This window comes from Bos mutus, chromosome 19, assembly GCF_027580195.1.
Source record: "Bos mutus isolate GX-2022 chromosome 19, NWIPB_WYAK_1.1, whole genome shotgun sequence".
Taxonomy (NCBI): Eukaryota; Metazoa; Chordata; class Mammalia; order Artiodactyla; family Bovidae; genus Bos; species Bos mutus.
The window spans coordinates 28717504-28744311 of NC_091635.1; the positions used below are offsets into that span (position 1 = coordinate 28717504).

Here is a 26808-nt window from a genome sequence, read left to right on the forward strand (position 1 = left end):
GTGATCATTAAGGCTGCACGGGGAAGGGGAAGAGCAGGCTGCAGACTGAGAGGCCAGCAAAGAGGTTCCCCATTGAAGAGACAAATATGGCCTGGTGTCCTTCAAAGGGGGGACTCACCTCTAGTCAGCTCTTCACCCCTCCTGAGGTTTTGAGTTATATGTATTAATTAAATCAACTCCAGCTCGTGGATGCTCCTTTCTCTCCGCTTCTCCCCACCCCCAGCCTTTTCTACACACAAGGTGGCCATAGACACTCAGGGTCCAGCCATCGAGGAGGTACCAGGCTAAGTGAGCTCCGTCCCTGTCGTTCCTCTCCCTCAAACAAACTTCATCAGATCAGTGTGTTAGTTTTATTTTCTTTGCTTTGGTCTATACAAAAAAAACCAATAACCAAAAACATAAAGCGATCATAATAAAACTCTGCTGGGACCTCCCCCAGCCCCCAACACCCGTGTGCAGGAGGTGGTGGTGGGGAGTTTGAAACAGGAAGAGGAAGAGAAAGCCCCTCACCGCACACCAGAGGGGTCAGCCAAGAGCACTTCTCAGGGGTCAGCTAGGGTAGTTGTGTGGGCGGAAGGAAGGTTCCAGGGCGCTGTCCCCAAGCTCCCCTAGGAGGGGCCAAAGCCAACTGAGTGTCCCGGGGAGGAAGCAGGCAGTGTCCTGAAGTGGGAACAATCTCTCCGTGTCTCCACCCCATCTTCCCAGAGGATCCCTGAACTTTCCAAGACAAGCTTTGGATTCTGGGCCTTTTGGCCTTGAACCTGGGGCCTGAAGATCCCGGGGGCTCAGCACAGTTGGAGTTCAGTGACCAAATCAGAAGCCAGAGCTGTGGGGCCCAAGCCACTGGAGATGGGCAGCCTGGGAGGAGAGGGGAGCTTCGGCGGGGGACAAGGTGGGTGCCTCGAGTCTAAAGTTTTAGTGCCAGGGCCTCAGGGGTGGGAACAGGTTATCGGGCCCTGGACCCACGGCCCAGAATAGAAAAGCAGGAGCAGATCACCATCCCAAGAAAGACCCCACAGAGAACCTCTGGAGGCACGGGGCTCCGCAGGAAGTTGCAGCCCTGCTGCCCGGGTTCAGGCACTTGGCTATCTGGCCCCATCACCTGCACGGAGAACCTCTCAGATGGGGAACCGCACCTGGGGGGGTGGGGGGGAGCACACAAAGATACAGGGTTAGGCCAGGTCCGTGGCCCCTGGGAGCTCGTGCCCCTCCTGCGTCACCCGCCCACCATCCACAGAAGGGGCAGGAACTCGCTGCCCAGAGCAAAGATAATAGAACAAGGCAGGCAAGGCATGCCTTCCCTGGGACAGCTTAGCACCCAGAGGCCCCACGCTTGCTCCCCCCTAAAGGAGCCAGGGTTTCAGGGAAAGCCTGAGAGGCCTCCCGGGAGAAGGAGGTCCTAAGGGAAGGGAAGCCCAAGTCTCAGCAGCCCACAGGGGGAGAGAGAGCTGCAAAGCAGGGGGAGGGGGCGCCATACTCGGGTCCGGGCAGCTAGGCCAGCATGTGGTCTGCAGTTGCGTAGGGGGGCCTGAGGCCGTCACTGTAGGTGTCGATGGGATAGTCCCCATCCATGTCCATGTGCATCTCCAGTGGGTCCATGGGCACGTCGCTCGAATACATGGGGCGGTAGGTGGCGTCCATGTCTGGCGAGGAGAAGGGTCTCAGGCTATTCTGCGAGGGTCTGGACAGCCCTCAGCCACATCTTCCACCCTTTCCTGCCCCAGTGGGCCGGACCCCCCCACCCCCACTTAGGGACCTGGACTCCAAGTCAGGGACCTGGCCAGGAGTTGGTGTGAACACTACGGTGACTGTCACTGGTCCTTTGGCCCTGGGGACACAAAGCTGCTCCCTCGCTCACACACACCCACACAGGACGCCCCTGTGCCCCAGCACTCCAGGGTCCCGAGCAACTCTGCACCCACTTACCATCAGCATAGGGTTCATTCATGGGGATCATGCTCTGGGCCTGAGGACGGAGACAGAGAGAAACATTAGGGGAGAGGGGAAGGGAGGAAACACAGGCTCTGAACTGGGGCGGGGGAGGTGGGGAGAGAAGAGCAGCAAGAGATGTTTCTCTAGAGGAGCCAAGGAGGTCTTCCCTGGTGGTCCAGTGGCTAAGACACTTACAATGCAAGGGGCACGGGTTTGATCCCTGGTCAGGGAACTAAGACCTCACATGCTGTGCAACCAAAAAACAACAGATAAAGAGGGGCCAAAGGAAAAGCGAAGACCCCTTGGAGGCACCTGCAGAATTAGGGCAGCCCTGGGGAGGGGAGTAGCCAGGAGAGGACTAAAGAATGGGTGTCAGGAGCAGCCCCTCGCAGGATCAGGGCAGCCGTCAGCCTGGAACAGCACCCTTGTGCAAGTTAGGGAAAGGCATTCCTGCCCCAACACTTTATATCAGTTTGAACATAAAATTGCCATTTTGTAGGTCAAAAACAGTAGATGGTCCAACCTATTACTTTCATCTGCTGGGAACTGTCATAAATGATTGAATTATAAAATTAAAATCTATTGGGAATTCCCTGGCAATCCAGTGGTTAGGACTCTGCATTGCCACTGCAGGGGGCCCAGGTTCAAACCCTGGTCGGGGAACTAAGATTCCCCCATTCGGCATATTAAAAAAAAAAAAAAATTAAAATCTATGAAGCTGACAAGATGATAACACCCCCACACACACACCCGACAAAGTGCTGTCCTTGTGCAGTACGCAACTTGCACAGCCAGACACTGCGACCCAACCCAGGATACTCACAGCCTCCCAGGCGGCAGGGTCGTGCTTGAAGAGGGAGTTAGTGAGCTCCACAGACACCCGTTTGCGGTAATCTGGGTTCTTGTCCTCGGAGATGCGGAACAAGACGGCAGCGGCGTAGGTGGCTGAGCAGGGAACAGGACAGGCCAGGCAGGTCAGGTGCTTGCCTCCACCTCCCCCAGCCTCCCTCCTCACCCTGCTCGCCCCCTTGCGCCTAGCCCAGCCCCTCACCGGTGCCCTCATTGCGCGAGTGCAGCAGCTCCATGAGTGGGGCCGACGCGCCCTCCGCATCAATGGCGTCGGCCGCCTCCTTGTCCTGGGCCAGCTCGCACAGCACCCCGGCGGCCACGCGCTGGATGTTCTCCACCGAGGAGTAGAGGAGCTGGGGAGAGGGGCGCGGGGTGGGCGTGAGGCGAGCCAACAACACACCTCACCACCCTGCCAATCTCCGCCTCCCAGTTTTGGATATAACTCAAGATCATAGTAAAAAATGTGATAAGTCTAAGTAAAATCTAAAGAAAGGAAACGCAGGGCATTCCCTGGTGATCCAGTGGTTAAGACTCTGTTTTCAATACCAGGGCGTGGGTGCAATCCCTCCTTGGGGAACTAAGATTCTATAAGCCTTGCTGCTGCTGCGTCGCTTCAGTCGTGTCCGACTCTGTGCGACCCCATAGACGGCAGCCCACCAGGCTCCCCCGTCCCTGGGATTCTCCAGGCAAGAACACTGGAGTGGGTTGCCATTTCCTTCTCCAATGCATGAAAGTGAAAAGTGAAAGTGAAGTCGCTCAGTCGTGTCTGACTCTAGCGACCCCATGAACTGCAGCCTACCAGGCTCCTCCGTCCATGGGATTTTCTAGGCAAAACCACTGGAGTAGGGTGAAGGCCAAAAGATTTTTTAAAAATTCTTTTAATTTAAAAAAACCGCCACAACCCTCTACCCAGACACAGCTTCTTTCCATTGGATTTTCATCACAGTCATAAACACATATTTGATTCTTTTTTTTAAGACTTTTTTTGATGTGGACCATTTTTTTTTTTATTTTTTACAATATTGTTTGTTTTATGTTTTGTTGTGTTTTGTTTTGACCTCAAGGCGTGTAGAATCTTGGCTCCCCAACCAGGGATCAAATCTGTACCCCCTGCACTGGAAGGCAAGGTCTTGACCAATGGGACCACCAGAGAAGTCCCTGATTCCTGTTTTTAATCAGACTTTGCAGCATAAAGCATTTCCCCATATTATTCAGTAACTTTTCCTTAAAAATCTATGAGTTCAGGGACTTCCCCAGTGGCCCAGTGGCTAAGACTCTGCTATCCCACTACAGGGGGCCTGGGTTTGATCCCTGTTCAGGGAACTAACTGCCAGCCTGAGAAGAAACATGGCCAAAAAACCAACAATATTTATGAGTTCATACTGGTACTCAAGAGAGAAGGAGAATGCTACAAAGCAAAACAACAACGGAAATTTAAAAACCTCATCCATCACAAGTGGAAGTAGCTACCAGCACAAATTCCTTACTCTGAACATTAATAATTAAAGGGAAAAAATTCAAAAACTGAAAATTCTTGAACACTATTGTCTATGTCCACATGATATAGTGGACCATTCTTTTTTTAACCATTCTCTTATCACTGGACAGTTAATTTTCAATTATTGTTAGTAACAGTGCAATTGTCAGCTGCACATATACATTTATGCCATATTTTAAATTACATTATGTTATTTCATAGAGAGTCCCAGACCTGTACTCCTTGATCAAAGAATACCAATATTTTCAAGGCTGTCTATACACATCACAAAGTTGCTTCCTGGAGAGGTTTTACCACCTTATCTTCCTACCAGCAGGGTATAAGACTGCCCATTTTATTGCATCTTCACCAGCACAAAGCACTCCCATTTTTTTTTCTTTGCCAATTTGATAGTGGAAAATGGGCTCTCCCTGTGGGATAGGCTTCCTTTCTTTTAAACTCCTGGGGTTGATAGAGCACTGTTTGTTTATGAACCACCTGGGAGTTATATGTGCCTCTCTGTAGATAACTACTGAGGTTTACTATTAATGAGCCTTTTATATGAAAGATTAAACTCTTGTCTGTTGTGAGGCTTGCAAATATTTTTCCAGTTTGCTGTTTACTTTTTAATGGTTTTAGGCTATTTCTGACATTAAAACCTTAATGTTGTTTCTGACACTAAGAATACTTGCTGTTTGCGTTTGTGGACTCTTCCTTTACCTCTGAGCTTGGAAAGCCTTTCCCATGCTGGAGTTTGCTAAGTGATCACGTCTGGTGTGGCCACTTTTCTCCAAATGCTTCCAAAGACCTCTTGATGCTTGGCCCAGACTGCCTCAAACATTCCTGTTTCAGCAGTGGGGTAAAGCAAGGGTTGGGGGAAACCTCTCCTGCCCACCTGCCCCAGACTCACCTGCACAAACAGGGGGATGGTGTTGAGTCGGAAGATCTCCATGCGGTTCATGGGATCCCGGGCAAGGATGTGCAGAGCTCCAGTGCAGCCTTCCACAATCTCCTCCATCCTCACACCATCCTGCACAAGAAGAGCCATTGGGGTATAGCAACAGTGAGCCTAGGGAGTGGTCACCCCCTTCCAGGACACTGACAAACCTCACTGGTCCTTAGAGTTTGCCTCAATGGCAGCTTGCCCCCCTAGTCATGTGCTCATGTGCGCACATGTTCGCACAGAGGGCAGCCAGACTCTCAGGGCGGGTGGTCACAGGCCCCAGCAGCTCACTTACCGTGTAGGGCTGCTGTGTGCCAGCAGCCACATGGCGCTGGGCATCCTGGTGGGCCTTGACCAGCAGTTGGACAAGGCGGGGAATGACCGCTGCCTCCTGCAGTGGGGCATGGTTGGCTGGGCACAGGGCCAGATTCCTGATCAGACCAATGGTTGCCTGGCAAGAAAAAGGGCACCCGTCAAGGGCATTTCGTGGACATCTGGAGGATCCCACTTCTCCAGCATCATCTCCTCCTTCCCCCTGGTCTCTTCTCCCCCAGGCCAGCCATGGATGTGCTGGAAGGTCTCCAGAGAATGATGCTTCTCCCAGCCCATGCCCCTTATTCCATATGATCTTGTTGTTCCTCATGTCAGACTCTAATAGCCCTTGCTAAAATGATACTCCATTCCAGAATATTCCACCAGCCCCCATACCTTGACCCTCACCCCTGTTCCCTCTCTCTTAACGCTCCCTCACGGACAATATAGTCTTGCTTTTCTGATGGTTCCCAAACTCTGATTATCAGGGAGTCCTCGCTAGGGTTGACCCGAAAGCCTCCTGTATTGGTGACACTCACAGTGTAATCCAGCTGAAGCAGTGGGATCTGGAACGAGGTCTCTGCCCCAGGCTCCCACCCTGCCAGCTGGCTCTGGTGACCTCTGACAAGACCCTGTCTATAGTCACTCCCTTACTCTAGCACCAGATGTCACACACCTACAGCTCTGCCCGGGCTCACCCTCCCCTCCCCTGTCTGTGACAGGGAACTGACACATCTGTCCTCTACCCAGGCAGCCTCCAGGTTCCCTGGCTCCCAATGGCAGACACCAAGTGTCACCAGAACCCTCTCTACCCTTTGTCTCTTTAACATCCTTCCTGAGTTTGAGGAGGACACATGACACAGTACTGACACCCTTCCATCCACGCGTGGCCACAGGAACAAGTTCCTGAGTATGGGCTGAAGTGGTCTCACTTTCTGGTCACTGCCAGCCCTTCAGGGCTTTTCCACTTCTCCGGGGCTAGAATACATGGATGAGGTGACCTCACCCATCCATTCATATGAGGACGACTTTGAGCGTCCAGACCCTCTAGCATAATGACTGTGCCCCGTGGACCACCGAAATCCCTGTGGACTCGTTAGAAATGCAGAGTCTCAGGCCCACCCCAGGCCTACCGAATCTGAGCCTGCAGTTGAATTGAGACCACCCAGGGTGGTCCTGTGCGCCTTCAACTCTGAAGCTCTATTCTAACTGATGGCCAAGCTACAAGATAGGAGGATTCTGGGTCTCGGGAGCAGAGCCACCATGGACTGTGGAGGCTCTAATACTGTCTTCAGAGCTCCTCCCCTCGCCTGGCCCCACTGGGCAGCAGGCAGTACCTTGACCAGTGGCCACTGGTTGGGCTGGTTGAGCAGCTTGACGATGGCCGGGATGCCATAGTTGAGACGCACGGAGTTCTGGGCCATCTCGGCCTCGGGGTGGCGGCTGGTGAGGTGGCGCAGGGCGCAGACGGCGGGCTCCGTGATGTCATCCTTGTCGCCCGCGCGCAGGATGGCGTGGATGAGCGCCTCCACACCACTGTTCTGTGTCACCAGCGTCTTGTTCTTGCTGTTGTTGCACGTCAGGTTGGACAGAGTGCCCGTGGCACAGGTGAGAACATTGACATCGTCCACGCTCAGCTGGTTCACCAGAATCTTCAGCACGCTCTCCAGGCCCTCCTGGGGTTGGGGAAAGCAGTGGAGAGTGAGGGAAAACCCCAAACGCAGGGGCTTCCCAAGTATGTCCAGGGGAGCGAGATGGCCTAAATGGGGGTCTCCAGCCCACTCAGTACAGACTCCCTGGGCCCTGAGAATCTTCAATCCCGCAATCCTGCCGACACCCCGTGAGACGGCAGTTCTACCCATGGAGGATCTGGGGCTGAGAGAGGTTGAGGGCCTGGCTCACAGACTCACAGCTCATGGGCCAGATCTGAACCCAAACTTATCTCTAAGCCCCATGCTCTCTTCTCCAGCCCCTCCAACTCCTCCTCTGGGTCCTCAGACCCAACAGGACTGGACTCAGGCCGAGGGAGGCCCCTAGGCCAGAATGAAGCTGTTGAGCCATGCTGCAGTGGCCCACTTGAACCACTTTTACATGCTTCTTCCCTTTCTGGGCCTTTGCTGCTGCACACTCAGTGGTCCCCAAGCCAAATCTGCCTTCAGGAAACATCCCTAAGCCAGAAACCTCATTTCTCCCAGGGAGAGCCACGTGGGCCTTGTGGGAGAATATAAAAACCCCAGGCGCTGGGGACAGACAGTCCTGAGTTCACATCCCAACTCTGCTGTCTACTAGCCATGACCAAGGCCATTTCTTAACTCCCTGAGCCTGTTTCTATTTCTTCTTCATTTTTTTTGCCCATGAAAAATTTCTTTTTTTTTAATTTTTATTTTTTCTTGGAGTACAGTTGAAAATATTCTTTTTTAATTTTTATCTTATATTGGATATAGTTGAAAAATTTTTTTAATATTTTTATTTTATATTGGATTATAGTTGATCAACAATGTTGTGTTAGTTTTGGTTGTACAGCAAAGTGATTCGGTTATATATACATGTATCTATTATTTTTCAAATTCTTTTCCCATTTAGGTCATTACAGAGTACTGAGCAGAGTTCCCTGTGCTATACAATAGGTCCTTGTTGATTATCTATTTTAAATATATCAGTGTGCACATGTCAATCCCAAACTCCCAATCTATCCCTGCCCCCCAATTTTCACCCTAGTAACTATAAATTCATTCTCTAAGTTTGTGAGTTTGTTTCTGTTTTATAAATCAATTCGTTTGTATCATTTTTTTGAGTCTGCATGTAAGTGATGTCATATAATATTTGTCTTTCTCTGTCCAACTTACTTCACTTAGTGTAATAACAACCTCTAGGTCAATCCATGTTGCTGCAAATGGCATTATTTCATTCTTTTTAATGACTGGGTAATATTCCATTGTATATATGTACCACTTGAGCCTTTGTTTCTTCAGCTAACAACGAGCCCCACACTCTACCTCCAGGTACTGAAAGGGGTAAAGAAGCCAGTGTCCCAAGTGCTTAACTGAGCCTAGAACATTGATGTAATTCTTAGCAATGACAGGCAGGTCTAAAGGAGGAACCAGAAGACTTGTCCTGAAACTGCATTTTTCCTTAAGTTGTTTTTAGCCACCCAGGGCCCCCAAGCCATCGCCTGCACACTACTGCTCCCTGCCCAACGTCTAGGGCATAACTGCTCCTCTGGTACCAGCTGAACCCCTGCTTGGAACCATCAGCCCCTTTCCTCTAGTCCTCTTCCAAAACCCCTCAGAGGGATTAGAGCCTTTAGCTAAAGGGATGAAGGGCACTTCCAGCCTCAGCCACAGTGGAGCAAGATTTAGGGGTCTCAGGCTCCTAAGGTCAGACTCCCAGACAGGAGGCTGGATGCAGAAAGACAGCTGAGGAGGGGGACACAGGCCTGATCACCTCCCTCACCTGCTTGGTGGCCACATCAGAGAGGTTGCGCAGGGTCCACAGGCAGTTCTGCACGAGGCGGGGGCTGTTGCTTGTCAGGTGCTTGCCCAGGGCCTGCATCCCACCTGGGGTAGGAGATGAGCACATGTCAGCCACAGGGGAGCACAGCGGACTGAGCCTGGTGGCTGATCAGGGGCCCCGCCCCCACCCACCTGGCTACATGGGCCATCCTCACGGGCTGCAGTACTCACCAGCCTCCACAATGGCAGGCTTGTTGCTGGGACACACGGACAGCACTTTGAGCACGCGGCTGGTGGTCCAGAGCAGCTTCTCATAACTGTAGTTGCGCATGATCTGGACGAGGGCCTGGGGTCCTCCATTGGCCAGGATGATGAGCTGTGGGGGGAGGGGGGAAATGAGTGTGAGACAGATGGGGTCTCTGGCAAGGAACAAGGACGGAAGGGAGGGTAGGTGACAGAGCTGTTATTACTGAGCTTCATCCAAAACCTGAATAGCTTTTGTGACTACTAAATAAGCCAAATGTTGAAAGAAATGATAATACACAATGCTGGCAAGGATGAGGTGAGACTACTAACATACATTGCTGCTGATGGCATTGTAAGTAAGGCAATCCTTTTGGAAAGTACCTGGAAATTTTTGTAAAAGCTTAGAAACATGAAAAATCCTTAACCCTACTGATGAAAAAAATTCCTACTTTTTGGGAAAAGCTGTGTCTTGAATATGTTCATTATAGCATTGTTCATAAAAATTGAAGATCAGGAGCAACCTAAATGCCCTTCCTCAGGATAAAGTCTGGAGTCTCCATTTAATGAAATGTTATTTGCTCTTATAAAGGGTGGTTTTGAGGACAGAGTAGCAAAAAAGCAATAATAATAATTTTAATATCATACATTAGTAGAAAACATGCCAAGTTGTAAATTATGACTACAACTGTATAAAAAATGCCCACAGGAAAGCACTGGAGGAAGCACATGGTTGTGTGAGGATCATTTTTTCTTTCCCTTATCCTCAAAATATTCAGTAGTATGATGAAACATTACATCAGAATTTACATATATACATTTAACCTAAAAAGAATAAGGAAGCAGTGACCCGAAGCTGCAGCTGGATGGAGGGGGATGGCATGGGGGATGCAGGTCTTGGTTGGGGGCAGGAAGAACTGGAGGAAGCACATGGTTGTGTGAGGACGACAGGGCTCAGCCCACCTTGCTCTCCTGGTTGCCATAGGCCAGGAGCTGCAGGCAGTCGGTGGTGATGGCCAGGAACTTGGGGTTGTTCTTGTTGAGCAGGGGCACCATCTTCTGCAGCCCGTCTGCCAGGCGCACTGCCATCTTGGCACCCTCCTGGTAGAGCAGCAGGTTGTGCAGCGTGGTGATGGCATAGAACAAGACCGACTCTACAGGGGAGCTGGGATTGGGGTAGAGGGTTCACGTGAGTCAGGTTCCAGGTAAATGTGGGTCACCTCCTGTAGGAAGCCTTCCCCAATACTGACACCTCTATGGAAATACCCCTTTACTAAAATTTCATTGTCCCTTGAGTCCAGTCTCATCTCTATGAACAGAGCACGCAGCACCTCTCCTCTCTCCACTGAGACCATGACTCCTCTTGCTCTGGACTCCCAGCTCGGTGCTAAGCACACCTGTCCCTACTGAGTTGGTCCCCTGGACACCGGAGTAACTGCCATGTGGAAGGCATCATGCTAGAAAGGCCTGCAAGGGACTCAGGAGTAAGATCAGTATTTCCTCCCTTAAGGAACTTGCAGCTGGGTATGGGGATCAGGAAAAAGGCTATTCAACATTGCAAGGCAGGGAAAGATAAAGGTGGCAAGGGATTTTGCACAGGCTGTTCCCTCTGCCTGGAATACTCTTCCCGTCATCTACACCAATCAAAGTCCACTCCTCTGTCAAACCCCTGCCATCAGAGTGAACAGCTTCTTGGAGCTCCACTGACCAATCTTGGGCACACCTTTGCCGTCATCTACACTGTATCCTGATAAATAACCTGAGAGTTACCTGCCTGTCTCCCCCGCTAGGCTGTGAGCAGCTGAGCATCAGGACTGGGCGTGGTTCTGCACCTGGCACAGTGGGTGCTCAATAAATCTAGGGAAGTCCAAGGGAGGGGACACCCCTGGTTCCTGCAGGGAGTAGGGGTGGGTACCTGAGCATGCGGACCAGGGCAGGGATGCCGCCCGACTTGAAGATGGCAAGCAGCCCCTCGCGGTGGTGGGAGAGGTTGTGCAGGATGCTGGTGGTGCAACGGGCCGTGTCCAGGTCACTGGTGTTCTGCATGGTGCGCACGACAGCCGCCACCAGCTGGGGCGAGCCCATCAGCGCCCGCCGAGACGCCTCCTTCTTCGACAACTGGTTCACAATCATGGCCGCCTTGGTCACCACCACCTTGGGGGTAAGGAGGAGGAGGGGAGGGAGTGAGCAGACGGGCCGAGACGGCTGCCATTGTGAGCAGGAAGGGCCAGGAGACACCTCCACAACGCTCAGACAGACCTGGGTCAGACTTCCCACTGATGAGGCTCTGGAAATGACCTCTCTCCACCCCAGGCAGAGCCCTCTCCTACAGACCTCTGACTCTCCCCTCCCTGTCCTGCCTCCACCCTGGCCAGGCCCTCACAGACCGGGTCCTCATCATTGAGCAGCTTGGTGAGCTCAGGCAGGGCCCGGGTGGCCAGCTCAGCATCGTCCTGGTAGTTGATGAGATGTACGATGGCCGACTTGAGGAGTTGGGATGGCTCAGCCAGCCGCTGCAGGTTGGTGGTCTGTCCCTCCACCTGGGTGGTGAGCAGCAGCGAGCTGTCCTCTCCTGTCACACCGGGACACATGGCCTCCCGCACCCGCTTGGCTCTGGCGGTCGTGGACATCTGGTACTCCAGGTCACCTGGGGGCCAGCAAAGAGGGACTGAGTTGCAGGAAGCGGGCAGGGGGACACTGGGGAGCAGGCATCCCATTTGGGCTCTCTGGGCTGACTTCCAGTCCACCACTCACAGTTCTGCCTTTAACCAGTCACCTTGAGGAGGTCATCATCACCTCAGGTCATCAGCGATAAAATGGGGCACCTCCTGTTCTGTTCATCACAGGGAATTCTTATGAGAATTAAATGACATGATAGGTGTGAATTGTTCTTAAAAGAAAGGAGCGTGTGCCTGGCACATATCACTAAAAATAAGGTCAGAGTTTATTATTATTAAAAGGAATAGTTAACATTTTTTGAGTACAGGCATACCTAAAAGATATTACGGTTATATAATGTATAATATATAAAAGATACGTAGTTCCCTACCACTACAATGAAGAAGTGAATATTGCAGTAAAGTGAGTCATGAATTTTTTGGTTGCCTACTGCATGTAAAACTTATGTTTACACTATTTATAGTATCTTGTGTGTGATAGCATTGTGTCTAAAAAATGTACATATCTTAATTTTAAAATATTTTATTGCCAAAAAATGATGACTATCATCTGCGTCTTCAACAAGTCATAGCAGCATTATCAAAGATCACTGATCACAGATTACCATCACAAAGAGAATCATCATGAAAATGTTTGAAATATTGCAAGAATTACTAAAATGTGATACAGAGACATGAAGTAAGCAAATGCTGCTGGGAAAATGGCACATATAGACTTGATCCATGCAGTTATCACAAATCTTCAATTTGTAAAAAAAAAAAATTTGTGCCTATACTTTTTTAAAGGTCTTTTGGCCATGCTGCACAGCATGTGGGATCTCAGTCACCAATCAGGGATTGAACCCGTGTCGCCCGCATTGGCAGCGCAGAGCCTTAACCACTGGACCACCAGGGAAGTCCTATGCCTATACTTGTTGTGTGCCCAGCAGTGAATTAAGTGCAGTCCTTATATTTTTCTCATTTAATCTTACAACCCTACAAGGCAAGGACTATTATTATCTCCACTTTACAGATGGGAAAACTGAGACACAGAGAGGTTATAAGAACCCGAGTTGGGACCGGAACCCAGACAGCCTGACTCCAGAACCCAACCCTGACTCTATGCCCCTCCCTTAACAAGCAGGTAGGGGTAGGATGATACAACCTCTGTCTCTTTCCAACCCTGAAATCTCATGATTCTAATTACACCCTCAACCTCCCCAAAGGAGGCAATTCACCCATTATATGGTCAGCTAAATAGAGGCCCAGGGGCTTCCCCGGTGGCTCAGTGGTAAAGAATCTGCCTGTAACGCAGGAGACGCAGGAGATACAGGAAGAGCCCCTGGAGAAGGGCATGGCAACCCACTCCAGTATTCTTGCCTGAAGAATTTCATGACCAGAGGAGCCTGGAGGGCTACGGTCCATGGGGGTCACAAAGAGTCGGACATGACTGAAGTGACTCAGCAGCAGCAGCAGCAAATAGAGGCCCAGAGGGTCACCCAATAGAATTCAATGGATGACAGGGGAAGTTGGGACTGTGGGATTCACAAAATAGGAGAAGGGCTCTCAGTTCAGTCCAGGCTTCACCCCCTGGTAAGTCTGGAAGTCCCAGAGACAGGTATCCCAGTTTCCCAGGCAGCCCTGCCCTGGTGAGTGTCCCAAAGCCCAGAGGAGAGGGAGACAGAGGTTCCCCACTCCCATTAGTTGGGAAGGAGGGGACATCCACATGGCTTTCCTGCCTTGAATCTGCACTTTAGCAACCAACACAATGCCTGGCCCCGCCAAGCGGAGAGGCCTCTGCATGCTGTCAGGAGGATCTCCCCGGGGTGCAGAGGCTGAGCACTGCAGTGGCCCGGGCTGCCACCACCTGTTCTCCACCCTCCCCAGCTCCCAAGGCTCACCATACCACACCATTCAGGGCCCTAGAGCCGTCTGTGGGCTACAGATGGGACTGGACCCTCCTTTCCCCCAGACAGGCAGGGCACCCTGGGCTGGCAGGCATCCCCACTCTGACCAAGCCCCAGAACTGGGCTCTGCCCCCACTGTGTACTTGAGCAAAAGGACTGTGTCTTCCCCCAGCCTCTGGGTTCCCTGAGGGTAGCAGGGTGCCTCCTTAGCACTCTGTACGTTCATGGAGGGCAAGGACCATGCCTCTTCCATCAGACTGGTGTGCAGGGTCTATGCCTCCCCTTCTTATTAGAGGTTCACGGGATGGGAATCTGCCTCCCTCCCAGATGGAGGGGCGCTGTGAAGATGCTGTGCCTCCTCCCTCAGACTGCTGAGTCTAAGCACCGGAGCTGAGCCTCCCTCCGAAGACTGGGAGCCTCCTGAGGTCTGCCTCCTTTGACCCTCACCTCCCTCCAGGAGCCAGCTGCTTTTCTGCTGGGATAGCCCCACAGAAGAGTCCCCAGGGGTCCTGACCTTGGCCCGGGGGCACCGACTGGGTGTAGGTGGTGGTCTTCTTGAGCGTGTACTGGCGCCCGCAGGCCTCATCCTCCTCTATGAGGCCCTTGCTGCTGACCGAGGGCACACAGGTGTTGGCCCCCGAGTGGATGCCAGAGTCGTAGGTATATGTCTGCTGCCACTCGGTCACCTTGATGGGCTGTTCGATCAGGTTCATCACCTCCATGGTGGCTGCTGGGGACACAGAAGAGGGGCAGGAAATTAGCTGACCAGGTGGGCCATCCCATCACTTGGCTCGGCCCCCATCTCCAGCCTCTACCCAGGCCCTGCCCATCACCCCTCCCCCCAACCATGGCCCCAAGGGCCCCAGTGGACTGTGGAGGAGGGTGGGAGGCACAAGGAACCAAACCCAGGGAGGACTGCCCAGGGTGGGACACCCGGTGTGAGTCCTGAGCTTGTATCTCTGACCTCCAGCCCAGGGTGGGATGAACCCCACGGAGACAGGTGCCTTAAAGGACCAGATGCTCCAACCCAGCCCTGGGTTTATTGCAGTGAAAAGGAACAAAGAAGAATGAGTTTTTCTTTTCTTTCCTGAGAACAAAGAACATAAAGTGAGCAGGCCAGATTACCCCTAGTTTTCACTTTAACTGTTCCTAATCAGGGAAGGACAGGGAAGCCTGGGGAGCTGCAGTCCACGGGGTCGCAAAGAGTCAGACACAACTTAGCGATTGAACAACAACAAACCTGTAGTCTAAGTTTGCTTTTCTGCCCCCTAACTCCGCTTAAGCTATATTTTGTGCCTATCATCCTTTGATTTCATGCTAATTACATCCTGTATCTGGTGCTCACCTTCACAGCACTCTCTTTGCAGACCACACCTGGTAGTTTTCTCTCTTTTTGCAATACAGAAAGAAGGCCACACTACAATACACAAAAGACAATGGCCTCAACTCCTGGGCTTTGGGACTGGGACTACCAGATCCAATTACCGGGCTACCTGATGCCAGCCTATGACTACTTTTGAAACAATGCAAGAAGAGGACGCAAAATCCTTATACGTTTGTTTATCATCACCTACCCCTGACTGCGAGCCTTCATTTTATATAACCCTTCAGATTCCTTATGGAAGAGGGGGAAACAGTTCTTGAGGCACAAACCTACTGTGTTCTCCCCCTCTGCCGGCTGAGGATTAAAGCTACCTTTCTATTTCCTCTAAGCTCTATCTCTGTATTTTTAAATTCAGGCTTCCCTGGTGGCTCAGAGGTTAAAGCGTCTGCCTGCAATGTGGGAGACCTGGGTTCGATCCCTGGGTCAGGAAGATCTCCTGGGTCAGGAAGATCTGGAGAAGGAAATGGCAACCCACTCCAGTATTCTTGCCTGGAGAATCCCATGGATGGAAGAGCCTGGTGGACTACCATCCACGGCGTCGCAAAGAGTCAGACACGACTGAGTGACTTCACTTTCAGTGGGCAGAGAAAGCCAGATTTTGGCAGTAACGGGCTCACTCACCTTGCGGCCCACAGCCCCAAACCCCCAAGACAAGAGACGTCACTCAGAGCCTCCAGCAACTTCTAGGGTCCCGAAGGCCCACCCCCATTCACTGGGACTCCTGGGAAGGGCTGCAAGGTGAGGCAACTACACCCCAGGCACTGGGTGGGAAACTGGGAAAGCAGGTGGGGCAGGGAAGCAGTCAGACAGGTTTCTCTGGGAGCCTCAGAGACTCCAGAATCTTCTGCATATGGGGCAGGATCAGGAGTGACCCCAGAGGCTCAGGCCTTAAGAACCCCATCTCTCTGGCACCCCAGCTCTTAGAAGCCTTCCGCAGAATTCTGAGTCCCACCAACCAGTTCAGACCTCAGCCACATACTCCCAGGCCATTCACAGCTCAGCTGAACCCCCATCCTCATCTGTAAAATGGGGCAGCACCACCTCCCACCACCAACCCAGCTGGGCACCTGGCCACACAGTAGGTGCTCAATGTCGGTGGCCATGCCTGGGTATCAGTATTCCCCCAGGATGTGTTCTCACCTCAGGGTGGAGCAGGCCTCAGGGGAGTCACTGCTACTATTCAGAAACTTGGGGACATTTGAGGGTCATGAATAGCTGGGCCTGACTCTGTACCAGCAAGGTGACTCCTGCTTGGTCTGTCCAGCTCCCTTGTCTCGAGTGCTGACCTCCAGAGTCCAACAGCCAGGAAGAGGGATGAGAGAAGTTGCACCCCGGTGAGGGCCTACCTGGTGCCTTTCAAGACAGCCAACATCCTCACAAGTGGGTTTCAAAGGACATGCTCTTCTTCCCAATTTACAGATGGGGAAACTGAGGCCCCACCGGGTGAGGGGGCACAGCAGAGAAATGACAGCCGGGACCAGGCTTGGGCGTGAGTGACACCTGTCTGTGGTCTGTGCACACCCAGTGTGGCCTCAGATGGCAAGTAGACCCCAGGCTGGCCCACCCACAGGGGAGGTAGCACCCAGCACCTCAAACCCGTTGTCCCATTGCGTTGGAGACCAGTTGGGGACGAGGCTGCGGTGGCTGGTGAGCCTTGTCCGTTGCTGGGAACAAAGGTCACCACAGATATGTCTTCCCGAACAGGCCCAGCGCCACCTCCCAGGAGGACGCCAATGATCCTTCAGGTTTCCCTGCCTTTTATGGTGACCCCTCCCCTCCCCTGCCTATAAGCACACCTGGAACAGGCAGAGGCAGGAGCCAGGCCCACTCCCTGGAGCTTCTTTCCTCTCCTCCCATCACCCCAAGTGACTCAGAGTTTCGGGCTGATAAACAGAAGCAGGCTCGGTGCCGCCAGATGTGCCCAGCTGCTATCCAGGCCGATGCAGCTATTTCAGGGGGAGCCCTCCCCCTCGCCCCTGCCCTAAGCACACGCTGCCCACCCAGCACTCCTGCCTTCCCTGGAGAGACAAGACAGAGAACCAGGAGAGTTTGGGAGGAGAAAGCCCGTCTCCGAGCAGCCCCCAGGGAGAAAATTCAGGCAGGAAGCCTTGGACATCCGAGCCCGGAGAAGGAAGATGAAACTGCGTCAGTAAAGACAGCTGCATTAACCCTGCGAAGGCCACTTTGCCGGGCAGACAGCTGAGCTGCCATCTGGCCGCCGAGCCTCAGCCAGATTCGCTGAGGACAAACTGGACATCTCCCTGTGGCTGATTCATGTTGATGTAGGGCAGAAAGCAACACGATATTGTAAAGCAATTATCCTCCAATGGAAAAAACAACCAAAAATAAAAAAAGATTTCAAACTAGCACTCAGAGGCAGAAGGAAGGCCCTGCTGGGGCTGAGTTCCAGGCCTGTGTGCCATGGATGCTGAATGGTACCAAATGATCTTTCTACATCTCTTGAGATGATTGTATAATTTTTCTTGTTTATTCTATAGTGAGTTATTAAAAAAACAAAACTGGGTATCTCCAGCCCTATCAGTAAAAATAGCCCATCTGAGCCAGAAAACGCTGCTCCCAGTAGAGACCATCACCTACCCCTGGTGCTTCTCAGCCAAGTGAGAGATGCGGGCCTTGGCCAGAACCTAAGGAACAATCCACTCGCTGGCCCCAGATCCAAAGGGACCCTTGAGGTCAAGGCTAGCCATAAGAGAGGTGTTTCCTAGCAGGCCCCTCAGCACCCCGACCAGCCCAAGCCTGGAGCTAAGAGAAGCTGAGGGCTGGACAACTGCCTAGAATGAGCCAGAGGCCTCACGGAGGTCAAAGGATCCACCATAGTGGAAGGATGGAGGCAGGGGCGTGTGTCTTAATTAGCAAATGAATCTCATGCTTCCTAGAAGCAACCCTGGTCAGCATTTGATTATTCCAGTTTCCAGATGAGGGAACAAGTGCCACGCTGAAAAACAGTGGTGCTCTGCTCAAGCCCAGGCCTGCCTCGTTGCCAACCAGCCTCTTCCCCTGGCTCCTAACAGGGCATCTGGGGGAAGAGGGGAAACCCTGGAATCAGGGAAAGAATGCCAGGCACCTGCAGAGAGACCGGAGGCAGGGAGCTGAAGGGAGCATAGGTGGAGCCAAGCACTGGCTGCTCCAAAATCAGGAGTCACAGGTTCTAGTCCCAGCTCTGCTGGCAACTTGCTGTGTGTCCTTGGGCAACAGCTTTCCCTCTCTGTGCTTCATCCACAGAAAGAGTGGCCTGGGTGATCTCAGAGGAACGTTGATATCTAAGATTCTAGGCATAAAAAGTCAGAGTTCCTATGACAGTCAAGAAAAGGCTGAGGGTGGGCAAGGTCAGAGGTAGAAAGCAGTTCAGAGAAGACACACCAGAACTCTTCATGAAGAAAGGATGGTGGAGGGAGTTACTCTCAGCACAGGAAAGATCTAAGTAAGACCTCAGGCAGGACTGTCAAGCAACCCCACCTCTTCTCACCTACTCCCCAGGAGAATCAGGGGAATTCTCTCACAAGAAACCAAAATGCTGGTTTTGCAGTTCCCAGGGCGGAGGAGGCCACACCCAGTTTGGTCTCACCCTGCTCTGCCCTGGATCTGGAGACCCACCACAATGCCCCTGGTCAGAGCCAGGGTGGAAGGAGGCGAGACAGACGTGGGCCCTGCCCAGGCACCCTGGCCGGAGACGGGCAGAGCCAGACACAGGGCGGGGCTCTGAACTGAATGGGGGCGCTTTGTTTAGCAGTGGTTCTATTGTTGGCGACACAGGAGGAAGAAGCCAGCTCAGAGATCACAGGATGGGATGGGGACCTCGCAAGGGGCAGGAAGAGAAAACAGGGGCTCTGGAGAGGGGGTGCAAAGGACCCCTCCCCCACTGGCCCACACTGGCCAGGAATCTGCAAGCAAGCAATGAGGATGCTTTGGGGCACACTGCCTTCCACTCCTGCCTCCTCCTCTGCATGGCCAACCCAGTGGGCTGTCACTGGGCACTCTAAATCCAAGACTGTCCTGGCAGGGTGCAGCCCACCTCTGAAATAAAAAAATAAATCCCAGGACTTCCCCAGGAGTTAGCACTCTGCGCTTCCACTGCAGGGGACACAGGTTCGATCCCTGGTTAGGGAACTAGATGCCATGTGCACTGCAGCACGGCCAAAAATATTTAAAAATTAAAAATAAATTTAAAAACTCCCACCAGAGCTACAGGCTCCTTCCCTCGCCAGCTGGGCTGGGCTGTATGACACCAAGTTTCAATCACACATCTGGAAATCAGAACAGGAATTGGTTGCCCGAGCGGTGTGCTGGGACCTGGCTCAGAAGCACTGCAACAGAGCAGGCAGGGCTTCCAGAAGGTCCTTGGGCCAGAGGTCAGACTCTGTAGATGCAGATCACGGGCTCAGGCAGTGACAGAGGAAGGGGACCGAGGACAGGGTGCAGTCAGGGGAAAGCTCCATCCAGCCTCACCTCACACTGGCCCTGTGCCCTTGGGCAAGTCATGTGATTTCCTGAAGCCTCATATTCCTCCTCTGTAAAGTGGAGAGACAGGGACTTCCCTGGCAGTCCAGAGGTTAGGAGTCCACACTTCCACTGCATGGGGAATGAGTTCAATCCCTGGACCGGGAACTAAGATCCTACATGCTGAGCGGCACAGCCAAAAATAAAGTGGAGACAATCAAGACACTGCTTTCTTCAGACCACTGTTAAGTTGTGTGGATGGTACAAGCAGAAGGCCTCTGTTGATAGGAACAACCCAGGCAAGTGTCTTTCCATTAGGAAAGCAAAGAAGTTGCAGAGGGGCCAGCAAAGATGGGCCCAGTAAGGTAGCTGGCAGCCAGCCTGCTTTTTAGGAGCCAATACCCCAGGGGCTTCCCAGGGGGGTGCTAGTGGTAAATAACCTGTCTGCCAATGCAGGAAACACAGGTTCGATCCCTGGATCAGGAAGATCCCCTGCCGGAAGGCACGGCAACCAATCCAATATTCTTGCTTGGAGAATCCCGTGGACAGAGGAGCCTGGTAGGCTACAGTCCATAGGGTCGCAGTTAGTCAGACACAACTAAAGCGACTTAGCGTGCATGCACACCCAAGGTTAAGACCCAAGCTTCTCTTCCCTGACCTCTCAGATAAGGGCTAGGAGGGGAGTTGCCTCCTGGTCCTAGGCCAGAGCCCCTGGGGTTGGAGGACAGGGTATGGTTGGGGAGGATGAGTTATATCCAGATCCTGGGAGGGGAAGGGGCAGAAACAGTGCTGCCCCTCTCCTAAGTCACATGTGCTGTGGTCTGCAGTCGGGGGCGGGCAGGCCAGTCAGGCGTGGACATTCCCCACATAGCAGCCCCAGGGGAGAGGCTGGGCTCTGCAGGGTCACCAGCCCCCACCCTTCCTCACTCTGTCTCTGGCTCCAGCAGAGACTTGGCCGGCGGGCCCAAGCACAGTCGGAAACAGACTCTAGAAGTACAGAGATGTGACTACTTCCCTTGAGAGCCCTATCTCCCCCTAGTCAGGCTGGGGCTTCCCAGAGAGGCCACTCCCCTCAGACTAGTGGCTCCAGGAGAAACACCCCCACCCGTGGACAAGATTTCCTTGGCCAAAACTGTGGTCTCCCCCATCAGACTGGTCATTCCAAATGGGCAGAGACTGAAATGGGCACCAGCCATGGCCAGGGCTCTAGGGACAGGAGAAGACACAGAAGCCCATCCTGAGCTTCCGGAGGAAACCCCTCACTTCCGGTTTGGAGGACAGCCGGAGCAGCGGCCCAGGCCTGGCTGGGGGTGGAGGAGGTTCAGGTCAGGCCGACCCAGCTGCTGTTTATTTTCTTCCTTCTGGGCTCCTGCCCAAAGCAAACAAACCAGGGTGGGAAAATGAAGGGGACTTGAAGGAGAGGGAAATGCCCGGCCAGGTGGCTGGACCCTGGGAACCTCAGGGCTCCCCTGGAGAGCAGTCCAGCTGGAGATCCATTCCCTGCTGGGGGCCCTGGGTGGGCAAAAATCCCAAACCAGCAGAGACCCCAAACCAAGACTCCTGGGAATGGAAAAACACTTTACCAGCCTCAGGAAACAACTGCTAAAGACTCACTTGTGTCAGCGACATATCTCAATCCCAAGGGCCTGCTGTCCCCACCCAACCACGAAGGCCTGGGGAGCCCAACCCCAGCTTGTGTCCACTCCTCAGGCTGTGATTCCCCAGAGTTTCATTCTGCAGGGATTGCTGCCTGACCTCCTGGAAAAGCAAGTAAGATCCAACTGTTACTTCCCTGTTCAGCATTTGCTGGAGAAAACCAGGATTTGGGTAAAGGTTTGTTTAAAATTTGTTATTGTATACACAGCATGAGATCATCCAAGAGCAAGGCTGAGAAACAGGAGCATGCTAAGAAAAGAGAAGGGAAAGAAATGTTAGCAGTAGATGCCCCAAAGGATAGGATTATGGATGACTTTTTCTTCTCTCATAAACTTTCCTAAACTTTCCAACTATTTTGCAAAGTGAGCAGATATTACTTTTTCAATCAAGCGGGAGGGGGAGTCATAGTGAGTACAACCTCCACTCACCCCCAAATAAGCAGTGTATTGACTGCCCAGCCCTGTCTCAGTTGTCCTCCATGCCTGCCACTTGCCAGAGACAAGAATCTGCTGTCCCCACAGTGAGGAAAGATAGCTGACCTATTAACCTACACTCCATAGGTCACAGAAAGCTGAGCTTCCTGCCCTGAGGGCCCCCAACAGCTGAGGTGCCAAGAGGCTGAGCAAAGGGGGAGTGGTCAGAGAGTTTTCTCTTTGGCCTGGCCAAAGAAGCTGCTGGAAATCAGGGCAGTCCATGCCTCCCAAGACCTCCACCAGATTCAACCATGTCCCAGGAGGCAAGCCTCATGGTGTCCCTTGCAGAGACACAAACCCTGATGACTTGCCCTAGTCACACTGCTCTTTCTCTTCGCAGGGGTCAGTGGGTAAGTGGCTCATGGCTCCCTGCCCCTCTCAGAGCCAGGTCTCTTCTCCCAAAAGACACAAGACTAAAAGTTTCCCCAGCAGGGACCCACCAGACCTCAGACTTGCCCCTAAACAGTAGTGATTCCTGCCTGCTCTCTTGGGGTAGGCTGGCCCTCCCCAACTCACATGGATGGGGCCCTGCTTCATTCCCTTCAGAGAAGAGTCAACTCTGAGCCTCCACTGGCATCTCCCTCTTACTTATCAACTCAAGACCTCATCTCTAACAGGTGGGAAGTCCTTCTTCCTGTCTAGCCTCCATTCCTTCCATAAGCATCCTGGGACTTCCACGGTGGTGCAGTGGTTAAGAATCTGCCTTCCAACGCAGGGGGTGCGGGTTCAATCCCTGGTCAGGGAATTAAGACCCCCACGTGCCAAAAAGGTGAAAAAAAAAAAAAAAAGGAAGAAAAAGAAATAGACTTGGGGAGGGAGGTGGGAGGGATGTTCAAGTAGGAGGGGACATGGGTAAACCTATGGCTGATTCATGTTGGTGTTTGGTAAAAACGAATGCAACACTGTAAAGCAATTATCCTTCAATTAAAAATAAATAATTTTTTTAAAAAAAGATTAAAAAAAAAGAGTCCTGATCACTTCTGTATTCTGGGTGGGAGGTTGGGGGAGCTAAGGGTGGAAAACTGCGAGCCTGTCACCCTCTTTGTAGCAATCAGCCAGGACTGAGTTCATTCTCTTTCCTCGTCTGTCACATCAAGTCCCCTCAGTCTTCTTTTCTCCAGGATCAGTAATTCCCCATGCCTAGGGTCCCCTCCTGATCTCAAGTGATCTGGAAGTCCAAGGCTAATAGGCTCAGTACCCAGGCTGTACTGACACAGATAGAGGCCCATTTCCCAGGTCCATCCGGGTGTCAGGTGCCCAGTTGGCAGACGTGCCAGAGCCAGGCGGGTCTGAGGACAGGGACACCAACCCCTCCCTCCAGGACCAAGGCTCTGCTGACCCCACCCCCAAGACCAGAAAGGCCTTCTCAACAGCAGAAAAACTACTCCCAGCCCCCAGGGCTCCCAGCTCCAAAGCTGAGGACAGCCAACTTCCTGCCCAAGAACAGCCTGGCAGCACTGACTGGTAGAGTCCAGTAGGACACCGGCCCAGTCCTAAATCTGACTCTCATTTGTCTCTACTCCCCAGGGAACAGCTCCCCCAACCCCACCTCACCCCCCACCCCCTGACTTGCTTGGCACAGCTCCAGCCCCCAGCAAAGCAGACAACTCCCACTTCCTATACAGGGACAAGCCCAGAAAAGTCCGTGGTTCTGCCCAGCTCAAGCCGGGAGGCAGCAGCAGCTTTGACCCCTGCCCTCCTCTCCCTGTCACAACCTCCTCCACACATTCGCCACAGCCCCTGGCCTTTGGGAAACAGCCCCCTCCAGTAAACCAAGCCATGGAGCAGGGAGGTTTCAGAAGGCTGGAGGCTGGGACATGAGTCACCCCTGACAAACCTGCCCCCACCTTCACCACCCACACACACCATCCTGGGCCCTTTTGAACTCTCATCTCCCCAGACTCCCAAGCAGAGACTCTTAAAAAAGCAATGGCAGAAAAATTCTTCCCAGAGCCTCAGTGGAGTGATACAGCAGGAAGAGCTCTGGGCTTGGAGCCAAAGGACCCAAATACCAGCTGTGGCCCTGCTCAGGTCTTGCTGTGCAACCTTGGACAGTTACTTAACTCCCTTGAGTTGAGTTTCCATTTCCTCACCTGTAGAATGGTGAACGATGCTTGCCTAGAGGGATGATCGAAAGGATTAAATGAGAACAATTAATGAAAGTGCTTGGAATTTGTAAGTAGTCCCTAGTCTTTTAAGTTATCATTTTTGCTCAGGAGATCACTGAGGTTCAGACAGGTGAAGTGACTACTCCAATGGGAAATGAGTGACTGAGCTGGGAACCAAACCTAGCTCAAACCAAGTCTAAATCCCTATGCTCAGAACTGCCCCACTGTAACATCTGTCCAAATAACAGCTCTTCTGTACAGGAGTCAGCTGCCCCCATCTTATTCTAAGGTGGCTCTTTTCCCCAAGCACTCCCAGGCCAGAGAGAGAACCTCCTCACCTGTACCTGCCTGATGGGTACCCTTTTATTTCCACACAATGCAGTCTCAAAGCCTCATCCTTGGCAGCCCAAACATAGGTTCCAGAGGAAATGGGGTGTAACTGGAGCTCGGGGGTGGGGGGACCGGGAGAAAGGAGGGAGAGGGATCCTGTCACTCTAGCTGAGGTTTGATCTAGCAAGAAATGACCACTTGGATCCTACCTTTTCCCGCCTCTCCTTCCAGTCCAGTAAGTATTGCTCCTCCTAGCAATACTTCCCCACCTCAGTATTATCTTTTCATCGCAGCCACAAACCAGATTAGCTAAACTAATCATCTAACCAGCGTAATTACAACGCCTTCCCCTCCTCCACTTTGGCACAGAGAAGAGGGAAAACAGGTTATTTTGCCCAAACTCCTTGCCCTTGTGACACCCACAGGAGCAAAAGAGGCATGGGACCCCCCCGCCCCCCGACCCAGGGCACTCCTGGGGGGTGGGGAGGGTTCTGACCTTCACCCCCACTCTCCCATCTACCCCCACGGTAGAGTTGTAGGGTAGGAAGGGTCTTCCCAAGCAAATCAGAGCAAGCAACCCTGATCCCCCGAATCTTCCCTTTATCCCAGGACTGAAGGAGAACCTGGCTCTTACATTCCCCACTCTGTTCCCCCAAGGAGGCCAGGGAAAGGGCTCTCAGGAAACTGGAGGAGGGGGTAGGCAGCGGCGGCGAAAGCAGCTCTGCCTGAAACCCTTCCTGCTGAAGCCTTCCTCCTTTCCCCTTCGAACTCTCTCAGGAAAGGAGGTGGGTGCAAAAACCTCCAGAAGGAATGTACCTTCGAAAACCTAGAAATCTAATGGAAATCCAGCCCCATCGCTCCGCTTTTCGGATCAGTCACCAGCCAGCTAAATGACGTGGGGGATGGGACAGGGAAAAAAAAGACCAGAGCAATCGCTCCCCCCACCCTCAGTCTGCAGGCCCGGCCCTGCCCCACCCCCATTCCTGGGGAGGGGGGCAGAGATCGGGAGCGAGCCTGTAGGGCAGGCCTCCTGCGAGGGGGTGTGGTGGTCCCCGGAGGCAGGAAGAGAAGGAAGAAGCTGTTTCCCCTTTGGCCCACCCACCGCCCCCCCCCTTACTCCGGCCCCCATCTCGGGCCCCAGGGGCCCAGCAAACAGGATGGAGGTGGGGGCAGGGTGGACGGGGTCACAGCGCAGGCACTAGCCCAGGTTCAGCCTGACCGACTGGGGGAGGGGACTTTGCTCTGGGAAGGACCCCTTAAGCCTGGGGGGAAGCCCCGGGCCAGGAGGCAGGCAAAGCCCCAGGGAAAGCTGCGGTGAATACTTCTTCCTGAAAAGTTTGTTTGGGGTGATATTTTCCTCCAAGAAGAGGACAGAGAGCAAGGGTAGTCCTGTTCCCATAACACTCTGGAAGCCTCAGCTGCGGTAACTGGGCGGGTGAATTCTCCAGTCGTGCACGACCCCTCCGCCCAGACCCCAGTTCTTGACGCGGGTGCCAGACACCGGCTGCACGGGGAAGCCGGGCCCAGCACCAATCCCACTGCCGTCCTATCCCGCCTCCGGTGGCAGAGCTAAGAGCCCGGCACCCAGGGAGCGGAGCCGAGGGAGGCGCCGCAGGTACAGTCCCGACAGGGTTTGCAGAGCTGGAGGGCAGGGCCTCTGGACTCCTGTGCTCACCTGCTTGGCAGGTGGGGCCCGCGTCGCTGGGAAAATGTGCGCTCAGCCCCCAGAGTTGGGCAAACCGGGCGCAGACAATAGGGCCCCACCCAGGCCTGGGGGAGTAGAGAGGGAGGGAAAGCGAGGATGACGCGTGAGGTGGGGTGAGGGTGGCCCCAAAGAGACCAGCGGCAGCAAGTTTCCCAAACAGTAAATTCCTGACTACAGAGTGAGCGCTGGGAAGCAGGCCGAGCAGGTGAAAGTCTCCCCCGCAAGAGGCAGGGCCAGAGTCAGGGACGCGGCGTCGAGAGAGCTCCGCGGGCCCCGGGGGACGCGCGATCCAGAGGCACCTGCCTTGACCCCTCCCCGCCCTCTCCCCGAGCCCCCAGTAGCGCTCCGCGCGAACCTCGCGCCCGGTTGGTAGCAGCGCCCAGGACCCCAGCGCGCCCCCTGCCGCCAGTGCAGGGTGGCGCTCCCTGGCTCCGGCTCTTACCTGCCCAGAGACAACGAGGATCGGCCTCTCGGCCTCTCGCTACCCTTCCCTCGCCCCAGCGATACCTGCCCCCCGATCGTCCGCACCTGCGTTTGGAGCCTGGCCGGGCTGGGTAGGGGTCGGGCCGGGATGGGAGCCGGCGCGGGCTGCGAACTGAGATCGGCGCGCTCGGGCGGCGGCTGCTCCAGACTCTGGCTAAGGCAGCAACTCAGTAACCGAACAAAAGGCGAAGGGACCTGACAGCCAAGCCACGCCTCTCGCCCCCTTGTAGCTCCGCCCCTAAGGGAGACGCCCACCCGCCGATGTGGGCTCACTGGCTGCCTCGCCAGACTGTCCCATCGAGGGGGTGGAGTCTCGCGTCCAGTCCCCTTTCACCGCCGCCTCTGTTTATCCGCTGACCATTGGCCTCAGGGACTGCCACTCGGCCCTAGGGACGGTCTCCAACTTGAGGTTCCATCCTAACTCCGTACCTATTGGCAG

The 26808-nt window shown here is 53.5% G+C and overlaps 1 protein-coding gene and 1 non-coding gene across 3 annotated transcripts; one reads left to right on the plus strand and one right to left on the minus strand.

Annotated features, from left to right (window-relative positions):
* Nucleotides 1–336: 336 nt before the first annotated feature.
* JUP (junction plakoglobin) lies at nucleotides 337–26574 on the minus strand. Of its 2 annotated transcripts, none has more exons than XM_005899231.3 (15): nucleotides 26415–26574; nucleotides 14287–14502; nucleotides 11596–11855; nucleotides 11124–11362; nucleotides 10172–10373; nucleotides 9197–9341; nucleotides 8967–9070; nucleotides 6851–7189; nucleotides 5497–5652; nucleotides 5169–5288; nucleotides 2984–3134; nucleotides 2756–2877; nucleotides 1927–1966; nucleotides 1478–1643; nucleotides 337–1136 (listed from the first exon to the last, which is right to left on the minus strand). In XM_005899231.3, exons 2-14 carry the CDS (start codon nucleotides 14492–14494, stop codon nucleotides 1492–1494), a joined length of 2238 nt encoding a protein of 745 aa, XP_005899293.1. In that variant the 5' UTR covers nucleotides 14495–14502; nucleotides 26415–26574; the 3' UTR covers nucleotides 337–1136; nucleotides 1478–1491. The 2 variants fall into 2 exon arrangements, with proteins under 2 accessions (XP_005899293.1, XP_070245925.1); XM_070389824.1 differs by having other exon boundaries at nucleotides 14287–14499; nucleotides 26415–26570.
* Nucleotides 2523–2595, plus strand: TRNAG-GCC (transfer RNA glycine (anticodon GCC)). The gene has a single exon. It is a non-coding gene; the product is annotated as a tRNA-Gly (tRNA).
* Nucleotides 26575–26808: the final 234 nt, after the last annotated feature.

What these genes read in the sequence shown, in the direction of transcription:
- JUP (XM_005899231.3), bottom strand. Translation starts at nt 14,494, where the DNA reads ATGGAGGTGATGAACCTGATCGAACAGCCCATCAAGGTGACCGAGTGG. An exon ending in GTCGGTGCCCCCGGGCCAAG is followed by an intron (nt 11,856 to 14,286) that starts GTCAGGACCCCT and finishes GCTGGCCCCCAG; the next exon opens with GTGACCTGGAGTACCAGATG. An exon ending in CCATCCCCCTGTTTGTGCAG is followed by an intron (nt 3,135 to 5,168) that starts GTGAGTCTGGGG and finishes CCCTCTCCCCAG; the next exon opens with CTCCTCTACTCCTCGGTGGA.